At 49.7% G+C, this 19,979-nt stretch overlaps 1 protein-coding gene and 1 long non-coding RNA gene across 3 annotated transcripts in view; one reads left to right on the forward strand and one right to left on the reverse strand.

Annotated features, from left to right (window-relative positions):
* On the forward strand, positions 1–10,067 carry LOC138835022 (uncharacterized). 2 transcript variants are annotated; one of them, XM_070033740.1, is made up of 14 exons: positions 5–2,252; positions 2,499–2,695; positions 3,277–3,333; positions 4,040–4,221; positions 4,475–5,892; positions 5,997–6,215; positions 6,481–6,584; positions 7,012–7,072; positions 7,704–7,772; positions 8,201–8,284; positions 8,744–8,776; positions 9,067–9,188; positions 9,381–9,476; positions 9,779–10,067. In XM_070033740.1, exons 1-14 carry the CDS (start codon positions 2,130–2,132, stop codon positions 10,002–10,004), a joined length of 2,991 nt encoding a protein of 996 aa, XP_069889841.1. In that variant the 5' UTR covers positions 5–2,129; the 3' UTR covers positions 10,005–10,067. The 2 variants fall into 2 exon arrangements, with proteins under 2 accessions (XP_069889842.1, XP_069889841.1); XM_070033741.1 differs by lacking the exon at positions 9,067–9,188 and having other exon boundaries at positions 1–2,252; positions 9,779–9,910.
* The window catches only part of LOC138835024 (uncharacterized), an 18,346-nt gene continuing 8,387 nt past the window's right edge, over positions 10,021–19,979 (reverse strand). The window contains exons 3-4 of the long non-coding RNA XR_011374358.1: positions 13,842–13,959; positions 10,021–10,382 (exon numbers count right to left, since the gene is read on the reverse strand). This is a non-coding gene — a long non-coding RNA (uncharacterized lncRNA). The remainder of the gene's footprint in view (positions 10,383–13,841; positions 13,960–19,979) is intronic.

The raw sequence follows: 19,979 nt of genomic DNA on the forward strand, positions 1-19,979 counted from the left end.
GATGGGAAGGGGAAACAAAGGAGGAGGCTACAATGCTTGATAAGAAATGTACTCATTATCTTGCCCATGTAATTGTAACCCCTCTGTACAGTATTTTCACAACTAAAAAAAAGAGAGAGAGGATGAGTATGCTGCTGCCAGCTGTGGGAGTGAGATTCGGGAATGGGGCCCTGGAGGTGGGGCAAGGCAAGTACTTCCCATGGTGGAGCTGAATTGATTGTGCCATACTCCTGGTTCCCTTAGTTCTTCCCCACCGGCCTGGGAGGTGGAGTATTGTCATTGGTATACTAGCTTTGGGAAATTTAAAAAGATTGAGTCTATAGTAGTACAAAATAATAAGAACAAGTGCATCACATCATTTGTCATGGGCCGGGATTCTACCTGCAGCCCTTACACAGTGGTCACTTCCTCAGAGCAGGCAGGAAGAGCCAGGCATTGAGTCATCAGGATAGAGGGCAGGATCGGCGCCATGGTCAGCAGGATCAGTAGCATGGTCCTGGTGGTGGTGGCAGACACCGTGTTGGAGGGTTTCCTCAGGTGCTTCTGCTGGGTAGCAGAAAACTCTGGCAGGAAACTCTGGCCTCCATTTCCTGTGAAAAAGCCTGCACGTGACTCTAAGTTGGGCTGAAGCCAGTCTTCTTGGCCTACATGCGTGAACAATACCAATGAGTATAAATTACCATCCTCAGAGCCTTGGGCACTGACTGTGACATCTTGAGCTAGGTAGACAATAGCACCAAGGAGAGGTAGCAGACTGGGAAGGGCGCACCTAGGACTCTATAGGTAGAAGGACGCCAAGGGTTTCCCTCCCCTGCCAAGATTTCCCTTGGTGGAGGCGCTTCCTGTCCGCTTCCCTGTGGCTTGAAAAGTGAAGGCCTCCCATCTCCATATGTCTCCACACCAACAAACTCCACATCCAAGCTTTAGCCCCTCTCTAACTACTCTCCACATGCTCCATGGCCCCAGAATAATCTGAGCCCTAGGAGCTCAGTAGCACTCATTTCCTTCCAGTAGCCTGATCCTGAGTGCCCTTTCCACTTCTTCCTCAGTGAACATGGTGCAGAAATCACTACCTCTCCATGCCCTCACCCCTCAACGAATGAGCCCAGAGATTGGCCTCAAATCCTGTTGGACATTGGACAAACAGCCCATTCTTTTCAACGTCCCACCTTTCACCCATCCTCTCATTAGCACACAAACATTGTGGCAGGCAGCAGAGTTGAATTCACCATCTCGCTCCAATGCATGCATTTGAGGACATACATGGATGAACATAGTGGTGTGCCACTGTGTCTTTGTGGATGAATGTGTATCCGTGTTGTGTCCATGAATGTATGTGAGGTCATGTGTATACCTCTCTCAATAGGTGTGTTGAACATTGGAGTCTCATGTGTAGGCTTCCAAATAGAGAAGACCTCGTCTGTGTCTACACTTGTGAAATTCCCACCCCCATGTGAAGCTCAGATCTTGCATTTCCTTTTTGTTTCTTTTGTTCATTGTTGGCTTGCATGGATTTGAGACAGAATCTCTTGCCTAGGTCAGACTAGCCTTGAACTTGGTATCCTCCTCCAGGAGGCTCCCACTGCAGGAATAAGTGGCCTAGACAAGGACAACTGGTTGGCAGTTTATTCTCTGTCTAGACACAATGTGCAGGGGCTGAATGTCTACAAGAGTGCAGTGAAAATGATGGACACCAGCTGTAGGGTTCCCAAGCCTTGGATGGGCAGAGTCCTTTCAGTGTATGACATCCTCAAGCAGGTGCTGGGTGGAAGCCCTAGGAGTGAGTGGGTGACTGGAGGAGGCAGGCAAGCACAGGCACTTGTACATGGGGAGACAATTAAACTGGAAGGAGGGATCGGGTGTGAGCCCAGTAAGTGGTCCTCATTACCACGACATTAACTGGACAGAGGACAGAGGTTGGAGTGTGTCTAGTTTTGCTCCTGACCTGTCACAGGGCCCAGCCAGCACCCAGAGGCCATTTGCAGAGGTCTGGTCTGAGGCTGAGGCTCAGCAGAGGGGCCCTCTATTGATGCTGTCATCTCCAGAGGTGTCACAAAGCACCAGGCAGTATTTAGGGATGCTGTGCGGCTGAGCCAGCTGAGTTGTATGGAAAGCTGAGGGGCAGCAGGATGTTCTCCTGCTGCCCACTATTCCGCAGAACAACTCCACTGGGAGAAATTGAGATCATTAGGAGGCGATGGGTCATCCCCTGTCCCGGTCGCCTGAGCAGAACTGCATCTTGCACTCCACAGGTGAATCAAGGAGGAGGGAGGGTGTGGAGGAAGAGTGAGTCCCCTCACCTACTACCTTCTGGCAGCCTCAGATCCCATGTGTATTTGACATTCTTGAGTTCGGTGTGTATACGTGTGTGTGTGTGTGTGTGTGTGTGTGTGTGTGTGTGTGCGCGCGCGCCCCAGACTATTTTCGTTGTATGGCCCAGAGACATTTGCTGTTTTGCTGCTGTTTCCATGTTTGAACTGTGTCTCATTTCTTCACAGCAATTACAGTGGGTGTTAGCCCCCACCCTTCCTAATCCCTGCAAGGCAGGATACCTGCAGGGAGGCAAAGTGAAGAAGCTAGTAGACCACTTAGTGCCTGCCCTGCTCTTCGGAGCTGCCTTGTTTATCCCTGTATTTCTGGGGACATATAGTACTTTCAGGACTGCCCATCACGTATTGAAGCTGCTGTATAAAAGGTAAGCGCCAGCTCTGATCCTCGGGACGGGCCCACGGGCTAGGCCTTGGCATGTGCTGCACTAATGCGGATCTGCTTGGATCCTGGCTACTGGCATGCTAGGACCAACATCCTCACTGCCTGAGGCTGGAGCGGTGCGATGGGCCCTGAACAGGCCTGTCCACATTATGACCTTACACCCCGGGGAGCGCAGGGCTGTGGGCAGAGCTGGGAGAAGCCCCTTCCCTCATGAAGGCCCCCTTCTCTACATTGAGGCCTCACATGGCTGAGACCGCAAGCAAACTCTTTTCCAACTTCACAATGGTGGTATATGTTCCATCTAGGGGTCCTGAACTACCTGAACCTCACTAGGAAGCCCAAGGGAAACGCTGCCTCCCCCGTTGCCCGTTCAGGTGTATGGGAGGAAGCTAGTGGGCTCATCAGCTTGTGTGGGGATGCATTTCCAGACGCTTGACACCACTCAGTGAAAGAACAGGGAAATCCTTGTCATCCTGAGCTCCATCCTGTGCTCAGGAAAACCACTGGGACTGTAGACATCATGTGCAGACACAGTATGTTTGACATTCTCATGGTGTCCCCTAGATACAGCCATTCCCGTGACAATGAGAAGAAGGAAGGCGCGCAGGAGCACCTGCAGCAGTGAGTGTGCCTGGGGGAGGAGGGAAGGCATGTGTCTTCAGAGTGGGTGCAGTGGAGAGCTGGCCTTGGAGAGGCCTGGGCAAAGGAAATGGCAGCCACTCCTGAAGGAAGACTCAAATCCAGGTAGAAATGTGTCCATGTAGGGAGTTAGTCTGGCTTGTTCTGTGCCTGAGGAGGGTGGAAGAAGCTTCTGGCACCATGACCAGGCAGTCCCACGTGCCTGCCCTGGGAAACCTCAGGACCACACAGAACGGGGAGGCCTACAGTGTGTCATCATGGACAATCCTCTAGGATTCCAGGGGCCTCCGTGAGTGCACAAGGGCCAGGATGTGCCCTGGTTGAGAGTCAGGCGAAGACCATTCACACATGGCTCTAGGTCATAGAGGTCACTAGATGCTACCTGAGTGACGACATTCTGGGTTCTCGAGACACTATGCATGAGGACAAAGCACCCCAGGGATGACTGTTTGGGGGCATGCCCAGGGACACTAGGAGGTGGTGTGGGTGGGGTGGGTCTCACTGTGATGTAGGTGGAGTAGCATCCCTTGTGTAGACAATGTCTGCAGTGCAGCCAGGTTACCAGGTCTGCCATGGGGTATAGGCAGGAGTAGGCCCAGGAGCCCAGCTCCCACACCTGTGCTTGAGGGGGTTCTGAGAGGAGGAGAGGCCCAACCTCTGACTCTGCTGCTTCTCCCACTACATCTAGAGCCTTTTTTATATTGGACTCGTGGATGAGAGTATACCCAGCGTGTTGGACTGAAGCACCAGACACGTCCTGCCTGCAACACCTGGGAACCTATTCACACTATGGCTCTGTGGAGGAGCAGCAGGCCCATCTTCTGCTCAGCCAGCTGGAGCACATGCATCTGAAGGAGCCAGAGCTGGAGGGTGAGTAGCATGGGCTGGCAAAGGAGAGAACAGGTGTGGGATTCCAAGCTTTGTCCACCTGAAGGCAGCTCCCATGCTACCATGGGGCCATCAACAGGACAGCCAGGGAACCTGGATGCCGTGGCATGAAACCTGTCCTGGCAGGGCTTCCTGGGGTGGAGTCCAGGGACTAGGGCTTCTCAGCAGGCAGGGGTCTCGTGGCCGTAGGAATGACTGAGGGGAAGGCAGTGCTGTAGGGGATCTTTTCTTGCAGCTGTTCCACCAACTGCCAGGCTTTATGAGAAAATCACTGTCCAACCACTGGCTCCAACACCCTGCGTAGAAGCAGTACTACCATGTCAGTCAGAGCTGGAGCTAGCTGTAGCCTCAGAGGCCCCCTCAGCTCCAGGAGCTGCAGTGGAGCGCCAACAAGAACCCCATGCAGACGGATGTTCTGACTCACCTCGATCAACTGTGACCGAAGAGATCAATCCACCTGCAGGTCAGCCAATGGCCCACAGCCTTGCACCATCTCCAGCACCAAGTCTGGATCTTGACCTGCAATACTCAAGTCTTATTCTATCAAATGAAGGAAGAATGGCTGATCCCTCAGTGCCAGGGGCACTTAGCCCAGTGGTAGCAATGGCTCTAGAGCCAGCCATTGATGCACCAATACATGCCAGTGATGAGGGTATGCCAGTGCCCACTCCAGAAGCCCAGCTGCCTGAAGGCCAGTGTGACCCAATTCTGCAACCCGCCCAAGAAGGAGACGCATCTGCAGTTCAACCAGAGCCCTCCAAACCTATTGTAGTGAGCAGCTCAGGGCCAGAGCTAGACGCTCCAGGAGATGAAAGCCTGGAGTCTGTTCTCAGTCCATCTGGGGAGCAAGTGGAGGCTCTGGGTCCATCTGGGGAGCAAGTGGAGTCTCTGGGTTCATCTGGGGAGCAAGTGGAGTCTCTTGGTCCATCTGGGGAGCAAGTGGAGTCTCTGGGTCCATCTGGGGAGCAAGTGGAGTCTCTCGGTCCATCTGGGGAGCAAGTGGAGTCTCTCGGTCCATCTGGGGAGCAAGTGGAGTCTCTCGGTCCATCTGGGGAGCAAGTGGAGTCTCTCGGTCCATCTGGGGAGCAAGTGGAGTCTCTCGGTCCATCTGGGGAGCAAGTGGAGTCTCTCGGTCCATCTGGGGAGCAAGTGGAGTCTCTCGGTCCATCTGGGGAGCAAGGGGAGTCTCTCGGTCCATCTGGGAAGCAAGTGCAGTCTTGCCCCCTTGCTGGAGAGGCTGACTGCCTTGAGTCTGGTGCTGAGCAGCCAGAGCCACCCGTACAGGAGCCTCTGCCGCCCAGCCGGGATGTAGCACCCGTCCCATCTGTGCAGCTGGAAGCTGACACAGGCTTAGGAGGGGACATTCATCCAGTTACTTATTTTGAGCCGCCAGTGGCTGAAGACGCCGATGGTGTTCTGCCCTGTGCTGCTGAGGAAGAGCCTGCTCGCCCACCAGCTAGTGCGGCAGACAGGCCTGCGGAAACAGACCCAGCTCCCTGGGAGTGTGTGGAGATGGAGGATGTGCAGATTTCCTCCAGGGGGCCATCCCGGATGGAATTAGACATGATGGAATTAGACAGTGATGAGGAGACAGGTCGAGTGCTAGATTGGCTGCCCGAAGAGAAGGCAGATCAGTTCTCCATCATGGCCATCGTAAGTAGCTTGGCAGGGCTGGGCGTGTGGGCTTTCCTTTGCACCTCTACTGCCACACCTGCCTCAGGGCAGAGTCATGCTGACCATTCATTTCATCTTTTCAGAAACTGTTCAAAAAACTCCTCCCTTACCACCTTTTGACCTTTGTGTATGTCCATGCTGACCAAAAGGAGTGTCTGGAGCGCCTGGCACCCACTCTGCTTCCCATACTGGAGCACTGTGAGCAGGTCTCCAGTTGTGTGATCACCACGTGCCTCGGGGACCACAGCATGGAGGCAGCAGAGAGAGCCCAAGTGGTGCAGCACTGGATAGAGGTGGCTCTGGTAAGAGCAGGAGGGGCCCGGGGGCTCTTCTTCCCTTTCCCACTCCCACCAGGGGGCTGCCTGCTCCCTCACAGCCTCTGCCTAACCTACAGCCCTCCTCCTACTCTGCCCTCACTTGGGCTGTGTGCATTCCTGCCCTGCTTCCACTGTCATTCCCCTCCCCCAAGCTGTCCCAGTTCAGCCTAGTAACAAAGGCCCAGCCCCAGGCCAAGCAGGAGCCCAGGAGTTTCCTCCACAGCTCTCCTCACCCATTCTTCACTCCTAGGAGTGCCACCTTCTGAGGAACAGCTGCACCCTCGTTCCCATCATGTGTGCTCTGCAGAGCAGCCAGCTCCAAGGCCTGAAGAAGACGTGGAGATTGATTGGCAGGTGGGTGCACCTTTCTCCTGGGCAACCCTTGCTTCCTCAGCCTAGCGTCCCTCATCTGGGAGCCCAGTGGCAATTCCCCATGGCAGGGACTGCGGCTCTGCCCAACTCAGACACCTATGACCTTGCTTAGGATTTGCCTGTGTGGTTGGGATTCCTTTTGTGCCATACTTTTTCCTTCGGACACAACATGCCCACACCCGTCTGTGCAGTGCTCTTCCAAACAAAACCACACTGGAAATTGGGTGAAACTGGAGGTTTCCCCTCAAGACTTGGCTCCAAACCATGTGACCTTAGGATCACAGTGGATCTCCTTGCACAGCTCTGTTCCCATTAGGATGAAGTCCTGCCCCAAAATGGGCAATGCATTCACACTCCTCCCCTCTCTCGCCCTCTCCCATCTGTCACCTTGTCTCTGTCCCTCCTCCAGGGAGAGTCGGAAGACGTTCCAGGAGCTGAAGAAGATGTATTGCCACGAGCAGGTGTACAAGGTGGTATGAGCCCCAGAATAACTTTTGGTCCAGGGAGGGCGGGCGAGGATTTGCTTTCTGATGGAATTCTAGGAGAGTATCCAACATAGCTTGTCTAGAAGCATCCATCATGGGCTTGGGGCTAGGATAGATTGTATGGGAACAGGAGGCCCCTGGGGACCCAATGGAGTCAGTGGAAGAGGAGGCAAGCTGGGTGCCTGAGGAGGTTGGAGGAAGTGATAGGATTGGGGATGTCCACTTTCCTGTCCAGCTTCCTCCTGAGTGTGGCCTGTGATGAGGCTGCCTCTCTACAACCTGCCTGCCTGGCACCGCCAAGCCAGGCCCTGGCTTGGTTTCTGGGTGGCCTTCCCATCCCAGGAGGGAAGCCTTGCCAGTCACGTGGGTCAGCGGGTTCCTCCAGACCAGGCAGCCACAGAAACATCTTTTAGGGCACGCAAATGTCCACATCCACCCTGGAGACAGGCCCTGCCAGGCTCTCTAGCCTGCCCAGGGCTACAGTGCTGATGGTCACAAGGAGCCTGAGATCTAAAGGCCCAAGCCAAAGCTGTCACACCCCATGGAAAGAAGGGACTCTGGAAGATTGAATGGTTAGAGAATGAAAGCTTTTTACTCCCATGCCCAATGCTGCCAGAGGCAAGAGCCCAAACACAGGACCCTCTGGAAGAAACTCAAGAGAGGCCTCAGGAAGCCTCAGCAACTGGTGAGTAGTGTGCGAGCCTGAGACCAGGGGCTTCCTAGAAGGAGGAGTTGAGGGGCTTCCCCCAACACAACCGACCAGTTGGCCCACTCCCTTATTGCCCCATTACACCCTGCCTCTGCTCAGATGGCATGTTGCAGGAATGCATTGCAGCCACCACAGTAAGGAATGCAAGAGCACAGGAGCAGGTGAAGGGCAGGGCCACAGACCTTGCATGGGTGTCAAGTGTCAGCCCTGGAGGGGACCAGGCCAGATGGATTTCCCCATGCAGGGCTGTGTCTTTGGTATGGGGTAGAGGGTGGATCATTGAGGAATGAGCCTGTCTTGCCCCAAGTTCTGCTAGATAGATGGCTCCATGGGACTGGGGTAAGTCGGGTTCTTGCGAGGAGCTTAACAGGACCCTTCTGATCTTTCTGCACCCAATGCCACAGGAGTATCCCGAGGGCACAGTCCCTTACCTGGGCACCATCCTCAGTCACCTGGCCTCACTGCACAAAGACCAAGATTCCAAGGATGTGAGTGAACAGGGCCCCAGCCCTGGGAAAGCAGATTGGGGACAAAGAGCCTCTCCCTGCCCCTTGGCCTCCAGCAAGAGCCCACGTCTTCCCCAGCCCCAGAGTGCCAAGCACCACAGCAATCCTACTTATGATGCCCTATGCCCTCAGACCTCAGTGCTGCTGATGGCATTTGGCCATGTCTCAGAGGGAGGTCAGTGAGGGTGGCAGTGTGACAGCAGGTGCTCAAGCTGACATAGCATGTGGGAATAGCATGGCCTTGTCCCTGAAGCCTCAGTCTCTGCCATGTCCACAGAGAATTGAGCAGTGAGCAACCTGTCCTCAGGCCCCTGGCATCCCTGCCCTAGACTGAGAGCAATCCTAGTCCAGCTGTGCACCCAGCCTGCCCTCTGCTGGAAGGACTTGGTAGGGCGCCAAGTGGAAACAGCATTTTCTTAGCACATATTCTTTGCTCTGCAGGGCTCTTGGCTGAACATAAAAAGACGACGAGAGGTGAGAAAATGACACCTTCCTCTGCAGGCAGCCAGCTGTGCGGGTCCCTTAGGTCCTTCCTTCCCTCTGATGTGGATGGTCACATCACTTGTCCTCCAGAGGTCAGGAGATGGGGCCTTGAGCTGGGGATCTAGGACAGCTTGCTGGGGTTGGGCACTGGATCTCAGTAGAGAAAGGCGAGTGTGTTGGGGAGAGACAAGAGTGAAGCCAAGTGAAGACCTGAAGTCAGCTGCCTGGCCTACCTTGCCCTGGTCCAGGTCCATCACCACTGTGTCCTTTCTCTCAACCAGGAATTCAAGGTGATGGCCCTGGTCAAGGAACTACAGGGCTCATGTAAGGAGCTCGAGGTAGTTCCTGACATGAAGTTCGTATCTTGGTTTAATAATATGAACCACCTGAATCAATTGGAAAGGTGAGCTGGGGTAGGCAGTGGGGGCAACAAACATGGGAATCCCCAGCACCAGTCCATGAGAGCCTGTTGCCTGAGTCAGCCTCCCACCAGACCTGTTGAAGGAAGGGTGTATGAGCTCCTGAGTCCCCAGGGCCCCTGGGAGGGAACCCCCAGGGTGGAGCCTGCTGTCCAACCAGCTACTTCTTGTCTTAGCTCCAAGCTATCCAGGGAGCTGGAGCCTCCCCGCCGGGTACTTGTCCTGAGCAGGAACAACAAGAGGAGCCCTCCCCTGCGGAAGCGCTCAGGAAAGTAAGTACATTGGCCCAGGGGCCAGGGACTCCCCAGGGTCTGGGTGGTGGGACAGGCAGCCTGATGAGCTGGGGCTGCCCTCCCACCAACTGCCACACAAGCCTTTGTCTGGGTGGTGTGGCCTGACCTCTGCCCACCTCACTTCCTTCATTGGGGTCCCACGGTGGTCCTCAGAGGATTGGGCACATGGCTACTTGCAAATGAACATTAATGAAGGCTGCCTCAAGCCCAGAGGGCAGTGGGTGTGGGACAGCCCTGTGGGCTCAGGGAAGCCCTGGAATTAAGGCAATCTCTCCATTCAGTTGCCAGGCTTCAACAAGAAAGCTCAGTGACAATGGCAGCTCCCAGTGGGAGACAAATGAACAGCTCAGCGGTGGAAGGGGCAGCCATGTACCCAGCGTGCACTTGAGCTGCTCACCCAAGCCTTCTTCACACTGCAACATGGCAAAGATGACAGAATATGAGGGAATCTTGCCGTTCCTGAGCCCCCAGCCCACCAAGAGAGCTGGGCATGGGGCTCTATCCTAGGCTGCCCTTTCATCAGCCACAATTTTGCCTGATTTCCAGTAAAAGATTAAATTGAAACACTAATAGTCTGTTTATATAATTTCTCAGCAATAACATGGTTTTTGTGGGTGCTTTTCTTTCTTTGCCTTAGTTAATGGCAGAGACTTCCACATATCCTACTTGAAGATGAAATCTTTTCAGGCTTGGAGGTCATTTTTTGCAGAATGAGGAAGAACAGGTCCCGCTCGGGGCTAGGTTTGGAAGTGTTCTCACGGACCATTCCACAAGCCTTGAAATCTGAGTGTTGAAACGTCTCCTGTGCAACAGCCTTGATCTATATGGGAATCCACCCTCAATCTGCTGGGAGGGACTGGAGTCACGATGCACAACTGCAGGACCCTGGGGGAAAATCAAAGAGAGGCCACCAGACCCAGGGCAGTGCTCTAGGGAGGGAGACACTGAGCTGCAAAAAGAGCTAAAGACAGTCACACCAAAATCACAGTTCTTCCAAAGCAAGTACCTGCCTAAATCCCTAAGTACACTGATGAAGGGAAACACAGGGAAACATGGAAATGACCTGACATCACGGAACATAATCAGTCAAATGCCAGAGCCCTAGGTAATATAAATCCTCTTCACCCATCATTTCACTGAGATCAAATAATTCTTCTATAGTTGCCCTCCTGGGCACTTATTCAGGTTACTGGAAGACTTGTCATCTTTGTTCCATTAGACAGTTGAAGATAGCAGCCATGGCAAGAGCATTTCACCTTTATTTTTCCTTCACTATCCCCAAGTTTCAGTGGACAAAATGCCCAGCAGGCCAAGCAGACAAACATGACCAGCAAGGAACTTAGGGGCTGTGCACCTAGAATCCTTCATAGAACATGTCCTATAGAGGTCACGAGATTGTTACCCAGGTATTTGTGGTTTTAATTGTTACAGAAATGTTTGTGGTTTATGCACTTGCAAAATAACTGCTAAGGTTCACTTCTCTACACCAGCTTGCTTGCACCTACTCTAACAGAATGCATGTTTAGCCTTTATAAACATGGAGCTACCTGAGTTTGGGGCTGCTCACTCCCAAGTTGAGTTAGCACCAGTCTGTCCATCCAGTAAACTCCAGCTTTTAAAGATAGTGTTCAGCATCACTGAGTTTGCCCAGCGGGTCAGTCCACCTCCACCTGACCCCATTTGTGTTTAAAACTGTGTGAAAACAAGAGCCCCAGAATTGATTCCCCAGGCTGGAGTCAAAACTGCAATTCTCTCAATCTCTGACATCTTAGTGAAGTAGGGATGCTGGGTCTAACCAGTGCCATCATGGCCACATAGTGGATAGCATACTGGGTTTAACTGGGGCCATCTTGACTTCCAGGTGAAGGAAGAGGAATTCCCATTCCCCCCCCCCCCAGGTGCTGGGCATGCCTGAATTGGGAGAGGCAGGGGTGGGGACTTGGATAATGTGTTACTGGACCGTGCTCTGAACTTTCCTGTGCCCTGTCCCCTGACGTGACACTATTTTAGGGCAGACAGCTCAGAAGCCTTTAAGCCAGGCCTCATGTGCTGTGTCCATATCCTGACTCTCCTCTGATCAACATGGCCTCCATTGTGGTTCATATGGGTTGTTGGTATGGTTTTTCTGCTCTTTATTTCTTCTCTGGTCTCCCGACTCAGTTTTCTAACAGTGTGAAGTGTCTTCACAGGACTGCAAGTCTTTGCGACAGGAGTCTGCCTGCAGATGCCAACTTTTTAATGAAGACTCCCAATTTGGCCTCTCAAAAGGTGGCTTCTCTGGATCTTCCAAGTGGTTTTACTTTACAACATTAGTCCCTCCTCTTGCCTGATCAAGGAACACATCCTGCCTCTGTCATTTCTTCCCAAAAAGATACTGGTAGGAAAGAAACTCATGTGATTAAGTCCTGTCTTGTTATGAGTGTCGATGTATGCAAATTGTCCACAAGAGATAAAATGACCTCCTAGTGTTTAAAGGGGAAAGCAATCAAATCACAAGAAAGACAAATTCTGACCAGTCTTTGATTCTGAAAATAATGGCTTTGTCCTGACACTATTACACTCACCACTGCAATTATGTTTATTAAGACAGTGCCATCTAGACCCTTACCTACCAATGAACCATCCTTGAGTTACAGATATTCAGGTCATACTTCATTTTTGATTGAGAGTCTAGGTGTAGGAGAAAAGAGTTCCTCAACTCCACGTATTAGTTTGCTCATGAGAGGACTTGATTTGACTTAAGACCCTTTTCCTCTTGCAAAAGTATGTGAAAATACATAGCATATAAAGCCACCGGCTTTTGGTTTGAATTGTTTGCTGTGGGAGATAAGAAGTAGCATTCCCTTCATAGTCTTATCTGTAGAAATTAAAGATCCAGGAGATATTGGCAAATAAAAGGGGAAAACATGTAGCAAAGCCTTCTGATTAAGGAGACCACAACCAGGCCAGGATGCCAACATGGCTGTATCTTCATCTAGGTATCTGTTGAGAAGCTACTGTGGGCCATGATCTCTACCAAGTCCTTTATACCTTCCCTAAAGTCTTCCCTACAGTCTGGTGAGGTGGACATTGGTATTCCATCTTGCTAAGGAGAAAGTTGTGCCTGTGCCAGCTCACACAGCTTGCCATGAGCTGAAGTGTTTTGGCAGGAGATGGCACAGTTTTCAGGCCCAGGAGGCCAGTGTTGCAAAGGCTGAGGGTCTTACTGCAAACTCTTTCTCATTCACACTGTGGCCATGCATCCTGGCACATAGCATCCTGAAGCCCTGAGGAGCTCAGCTCCACACAGTATCCTTGTTCTCACATTATGAGTAAATCATTATAAGATGCATGCACAATGAACCAGATTAACGTAACAGAAACTCAAGCATCTAGTGAAACATTTTGTTTGTTTCAGGGGTTTTTTTGTGTGTGTATGCTGGTCCTGAGGCTTGAACTCAGGGCCTATGTGCTTTTAGGCCTTAGCTTTTAGGCTCAAGGCTAGTGCTCTACCACGTGAAATGCTGCTCAAGTTCCAGCTTCCTTGGTGGCTAACTGGCGGCAAGTCTCACCTCATCCTGCTCAGGCTGGCTGGAAACCAAGATCCCCAGAACTCAGCCTCCTGAGATGCTAGTGTTACAGGTGTGAGCCACTGGCTCCAGGCTCAAACTAAATTTGAGTAGCACCGTCTCCTATTTCATTGGAAGATTCCAAACTAAATGGGACTGATCTGAAGGAAAGTTAGTGACATGAAATCTCATCCTGTTCAAGCATAGCATCTAATGTAATCTTGCTAAATAGTAAGCCATCACTGGAGAATCGATGAACACATGAAGCCATCCATCTGACATACAAATTAATCAAATTAGGATATGAAATGGAAATTGAACACATTCATGTAATCCCATGTACCCAGGTCAAGGCCCAGCTGTGTGGCCACATACCTGATGAAGGAGTTCATCTAAGAGGGGCTTCCAGCAACACAAACTACAACCAGAGAACAAGGATGCCCTCAGCACACTGCTGCCAGCACAGGTCTTTAGAGCCAAGACTTCTCACCAGGAACTTCAGTGGTATTCAGTAAACAGACTTTCAGTATAAGTCTCTTGGCCTGATTCAGGAAGTTTCCTATCTGTATATCTGTATCCATTATATACTAAAGTTGTAAAAGATCATTCGGGGTCAATGCAGCTTATTCAAGTAATTTCCTGTATTGCTAGTTCATATACTTGACATTTGTAAAAATATAATAAACTCATAATGGCATGTACCTGTCACCTCTCTACTATCTGTGAGCAGACCTGGCAGTATCACAGAGAAGATTAGTGTAAAGCAAATTGCTAGAATGAAAGCCTGGGCTTTTACCTTGACATCGCCAAACCTAGCTGGGAAGTTGTGTGTGCTGGTGCTGAGGCTGAAGTGGTAGAGAACATTTTCCTTCATGGTTGCTAGGTTTGGATTGGAAAGCTGAGTGAGGCAGTCCCTGTTAGAAACAAGAAAATGAGTTGATATTGTTCAACCATGTTGGAAAGCAGTATGGAGGTTCCACAAAAGACTGCACATAGAGCCCCCTTATGACCCAGCAATCCCACTTTTAGGCATTTACCCAAATGATCACAAACAAGACCACACTAAAGCTACCAGCACAACTATGTTTATTACAGCATTATTTACCATAGCTAAGATATGGAACTAACCCAGATACCTCTCAGTAGATGAATGAATGAAGAAAATGTGGTATATACACAAAATTGAATTCTATACTTCCATCAGAAAGAATGACATTGCCCCATTTGTTAGAAAATGGAAAGACTTGGAAAAAATTATATTAATTGAAGTAAGCCAGGCGCAAAGAAACAAAGGTCCTATGGTTTCTCTTATTTGCAATAATGAGTATATGTCTGGAACAATCAGAAAAGGTCAAAAAGCTATGTACATATGACCAGATAAGATGATGTTAAGCGAAATGAACTCCAAGATAGGGACACAAGTCGTTTTTTCTTGCTATTGTTTCTAACATATTCATAAGGCACCATGTGATTTTTTGTTGTTGTTTTGTATGTTCCTCTGCCTATTTTCACTGTATTTGATATTGGTATAATTTGAGGAGGGGAAGGGAAAAAACAAAAAGTTTTAATAGGGATACAGGTTGACCCATTGCAACAATGATATGTAGAAGACACTGTTGAAAAACAAACTTTACAATTTAGGCAGGGGTGGGGGGTAGAGGGGAGTGTAGTTGTGGAGGTGGGAAGGAAGAGATGGAAAAAAACAAAGGAGAGGCAACAATCCTTGAAAAGAAATGTACTTACTACCTTGCTCATGTGACTGTAACCCCTCTGTACAGTATTTTCACAATAAAAACTTACTTTAAAAAAAAGAAGAAAAGGGAAGAGAAAAGACAAGACTACTCATTCCAAGTCTGTAGGCTGTAGCCTTTTTCCTGGATCTCAGTTAATAGTCCCACAACCCACTTCACCCTTTGTATCTCACCACGATCTTGACACCAAAAAGTCCTTTTTGATTAGCTGGATTTTTCATAGTTATTAATCATAATATGCTGGCTATTTTCAGTAAATTCTGAAAACCAGAGAAATGATAGTGGTTGGATCTAGAGGAAAATTTCCCCAGCAACCACTGCTTGCTTATCTTCATCTAACTTTGATTCCCCCGGCATTTGTAAAACACTTCTTTGAAAATGCCAGCCATTAAGACCCTGCCAGGGGAGCTTTGAAAAGGAGAGTTTGTTGTTGTTTTTGCAGTGCTGAGGGTTGAACTCTGGACCTCACTCCTGCTAGGGAAGTGCTCTACCACCAGGCTACATGCCCAGCCTGGGAATGACTTCTAGAAGTACAGTCCTTCGTCCTGTAACACCAGGAAACAAAAGCCAAGCACAGTGCAGACAAAGAGTATTTATGATCAGTCAGATGAGCAAAAGAAGAGGTTTTCCTAGTGTTGGGTGGTACTGTGGGCAATGGGGTTAGAGGCCCTGTGCTGGCCTCAAGGAAGGATCCTGGGTTGTACACCTCTGGCAATGCCTTCAGGCTTTCTGCAGTACCCACTGACCAGATGCTCCCAACTTTTATGTTATTCTGGATCCTGGGAACCATCAGGAGCAGCACTGTCCACAATGGTCAGATGGACTGGCCTTCTCTGTGTTCTGCCTCTCCTATGGTCATCACACAGGGTATATAATCTGGTGAGTGGCCCAGGTGTCCTTATCAATAGATCACAGACCAGTGCCTTGACTTCCAACCACTCCTGCCCTACCCTCTCTCCACCTCCCATGCAGCTGGCACCAGACCAAAATTTACTGGCACTTTAAGAGGTGAGGGCCAGGCTGGTCTCCTCCCTAACTCTAAGCTGTGACCCATTTTGCATATTACCTATGTCCCAGGATCAGATACTTTCCTACCAATCTGCACCAGGCAAAACCAGCATTCTCATGGACCATTACACACGTCCTAACAGGGGAGTGACACAGCTCCAGCTTTGGCCAGACGCTCCCCCGGTATATGTTTTCCCCAGTCTGACTTGTGCTGGTGTTGAGCCATCTCTGTCTATTTCTATTCACTGAGAGAAGAAGGGATTGGGAGATCCTGGAGAGTCACAGTCCCCAGGGATCCTTAAGACAGACAGGTGGTCAGAGAAGCCAATTTCCTGGTCCTGGCCTCACCTCTGCTGGCACCTTCCTGAGTCTACTTCCTCCTTCCCCTGGTATTCATTGGACTTTGAGGCTTCCACCTCCTGACCTTCCTCCCTTCATCTCAGCCCTCTGCTTAGCCAGGACTATTTAACAACTTCATGGGCAATGGCAGTTGAAAGCTCGGTTGAGAAAGGGCTAAGGGTGACCATGTACACTGGAGGAGGTAGGGGTGATGGTCTGAGGTTATCCACAGGGGCCTTGAATCAATATAAACACCAGAGGAGAGCTGGGCGCTGGTGGCTCACGCCTGTAATCCTAGCTACTCAGGAGGCTGAGATCTGAGGATCGCGGTTCAAAGCCAGCCTGGGCAGGAGAGACCGTGAGACTCCTATCTCCAATAAACCACCAGAAAACCAGAAGTGGCGCTGTAGCTCAAGTGGTAGAGCGCTCGCCTTGAGCTGAAGAGCTGAGGGACAGCGCCCAGGCCCAGAGTTCAAGCCCCACGACCGACAAAAAAAAAAAGACCAGAGGAGAGAGAAGAAAGATGTCACCTCCTGTGCCAACTGGAGCCTCATGGAATGACAATGATGAACCAATTAACACACCCTGTGAACTCACCTGTCCCCAGAGGCTACCTGGTGAAACGTGAGCTAATAGTCCAGGTGGAATATGGGCACTAGTACAGGAACCCTCTTATGCACAGTGAGAGCGAGGTAGTGACAAGAGCCCTCCCACCTGCCTGTTGCAAGCTGAGAATATGCTGCCCAGGAGACTCAAATATTTGCAAACCTCTCCCCTTAAAATCTTGATTTTTCTGGGTGCTGGTATCTCATGCCTATCATCTTAGCTACTGAGATCTGAGGCAGACAAATCAGTTCAAAGGCAGACAAATCAGAAAGATTCTTATCTCCAAGTAACCAGCAAAAAGTTGAAAGTGGAGCTATGGCCCAAGTGGTAGAGAGCTAACTTGAGGAGAAAAAGCACCCTGGCTGTTGGGTCTTCGTCCGTCCTTGGACAGATGGGGTCCAAGGAAAGGTAAGTGCGAAGTGCAGCTGCTCGCCTGCCCGTTCCCCAGCCTCCCTTAGCCCCAGAGACAATCAGATGCCGCGGGAAGTCAAACCAAGCAGGAACTCGTTTATTAACAGGGAGCATCCCCTTTTTAAAGCAAAAGACTGCGTGGGAAGGGAGGAAATGAACCAACCAATCACTGAAAGGCCATACCTTATCATGCACCTAAGTTTCCATGAGTTGTTTACACACTGAGCCTAAACAAATCCGGCTCTGCCCACTCAACTTCCTCTCAGGGCCATCTTTGCTGCCTGCGTTCCCCACAGATTTCCCCACACCAGGCCTTTAAATTCAGTATTGCCGTGTGTGTGTGTGTGTGTGTGTGTGTGTGTGTGTGTGTGTGTGTGTGTGTGTGTGTGTGTGCTCACATCTGTGTGTGTGTGCATGGGGCATGCACTGGTGTGCACGCACACACACACAAATCAATGTATCAGTGTGAACCTAGCATGTTCTGTGAAGGAGTAATGGTCCCTTCATGATTCCTGACTAGAAACCAGACTGGAGAAGCTATGGTGGGGAATGACAGAGCTAAGGTCTAGTACAAGGAGACAAAATGCACATAAACTCTAGGTGCTAATAAATATCCATTAAAATTATACTTTTAGCCACGTGCTGGTGGCTCATACCTGCAATCCTCACAAGTCAGTAGGCTAAGGTCTGAGGATCACAGTTTAAGCCAACCCAGACTAGAAAGTCCATGAGTCTCTATGTCTAATTATCTACCAGAAAATTGGAAGTGGAGCTGTGGCTCAAAGTGGTAGAAGGCTGGCTTTGAGAAAAACAAATTCAGGGCAGCACCAAGGCTGAATTCAAGCCTCAAGACTGACCAAAAATAAATGAATGAATGAATGAAGAAATGAAGAAATAGGTAAATAAAGAAGATTCTTAATTACTTTGTCAAAAACCCCAAGCTTGAAACCCCTTATGACAAAATGAAGCTAAAACTAGTGAGGTTTGACATGACTATACAAACGATAAACCACGAACTGTCACCATGGAAAGATCTCATTCCACAAGGAGCCCTTGGTACCTCCCTAGAATCTACCCAGATGTCAAATCATGTGTCCCACCAGAACAATAGCATCTTCTCTTGGTTTATCTGTTCCAAGTTATCACCTTTGGAAGTCACACACCTGAGCAACATTATTAGCGTCCTACTGGCTTAGTGAAGACAACAACCCTGATGTGTAGATTGTGATCACAGTTGCCTGGCTTTCTTCAGAAAACTTCTGAGGGCCACTTTAGCTGAAAATACTGAGTGTTTACTAGAAGCTATGGCTATCTGATGGATGGTTAAAGTGAGAGAAAGCCTTGAAATGTCCATCTTCATCTCATTCTGACCCTTTGCTACACTGACCTGTGAGGCAGATCCTACTCAGTAGTGCATGTAGCCACGTCGATCATTTTTTTCAACATCTGTATACAAAACTATTGTCTGTTAGAGCTGGTCTGTGTTTCTTCTACCACACCCAGGCCATACCAGGAGGTCAGGGTATTACAACTATGAGTAATTTGGCTGTTCCCGGGTTCAAGCATTGCTCTTCTGAAAACCTCAAGGCAGGATGCTTGCACACAAGAAGAAAAACATCTTTGACACATCCACGACCAATGGAAATTCACCAAACTCATTAGCCATGCTAATTATTGAACAATGAGCTGCAGACTAGCTCACCATGGTACACTGCTTTATTCCTACAGTGCAAGCTCAAATCCCAGTAAAGAGCTGGGCACTAATGGCTAGCACCCCATAAACTTAGCTACTCAGGAGGCTGAGATATGAGAAACTTGGTTAGAGCCAGCCTAGACAGAAAACTCTTTTCTCCAATTAGCCACCCAAAAGCCAGAAGTGGAGCTGTGACTGAAGTAAATCTGTGAAAGAGAGGAAGAGAGGGTGGAGGATAGGAAGGAGGAAGAGTAAATATTTAGTGTTTCTTTTTAGAGCCTAGAAAAACTTGGAAGTTTCACTTTCTGTTTTCTATTTGGTTTGCATTTTAAGTTATAAAGCTCAGTAGATGTAATCAAAACACACTTAGACAAAAAAGCCAAGATAGTCAAGTGTCAGAGGCTCACACCTGTCATCCTTGCTATCCAGGAGCCTGAGATCTGAGGAACATAGTTCAAAGCCAGCCTGGGCAGGAAAGTCTGTGAGACTCTTATCTCCAGTTCATCATCAAGAAGTCAGAAGTTGATCTGTGCCTCAAGTGGTAGAGCACTAACCATGAGTAAAAAAAGCCTAGGTCCTGAATTCAGGCCTCTGTATGTGTGTGCATGCACACCTACACATACACACGGGTGTGCACCAGATAAAGAAATACGGATCTCTCTTTTCCTTTCTTCTGGTCTTAAGGCTTAGTACAGCCACTTCTGCTTTTCAGGAGGGAGTTGATTGGAGATGAATCTTACAGGCTTGGATGCGTGGGCTAGCTTCAAACCGCTATCCTAAGATCTCAGCCTCCGGAGTGACCAGTTTTACAGGCATGAGCCACTTAATCTATCTTTTCTAGCTAACCTATTAATAATGGCCAGCAGTGCTGTGAATACCTGAACCAATATCTGAGCCTAATGAACCTGCGCTGGATGTCTGCAGACATGGAGGGAGACCCTGAAGGTCAAATTAGCCTCCAAAGAATGGAAAGAAAGAATGGTGGATCCGCTGAGAAGTGAGCGACTTTATTTAGCCCAAAATGTAGGAGCACAAGTTACACAAACGGAAAGGTGAACAGACAATGGCTGGCCCTGAGCATAACCAGAGAAAGCCTGCGAAGAGTGAGTTTTGGATATTCCTTCTA

Source organism: Dipodomys merriami, unplaced genomic scaffold (assembly GCF_024711535.1).
Source record: "Dipodomys merriami isolate MVZ:Mamm:240054 unplaced genomic scaffold, mDipMer1.0.p SCAF_2220, whole genome shotgun sequence".
In the NCBI taxonomy this organism is placed as follows: Eukaryota; Metazoa; Chordata; class Mammalia; order Rodentia; family Heteromyidae; genus Dipodomys; species Dipodomys merriami.

Coding starts and splice junctions, on each gene's coding strand:
- LOC138835022 (XM_070033740.1), top strand. CDS start 2,130: ATGTTCTCCTGCTGCCCACTATTCCGCAGAACAACTCCACTGGGAGAA. Junction 2,253..2,498: donor CTGCATCTTGCACTCCACAG/GTGAATCAAGGA, acceptor ATTTCTTCACAG/CAATTACAGTGGGTGTTAGC. Junction 9,189..9,380: donor CACCTGAATCAATTGGAAAG/GTGAGCTGGGGT, acceptor TTCTTGTCTTAG/CTCCAAGCTATCCAGGGAGC.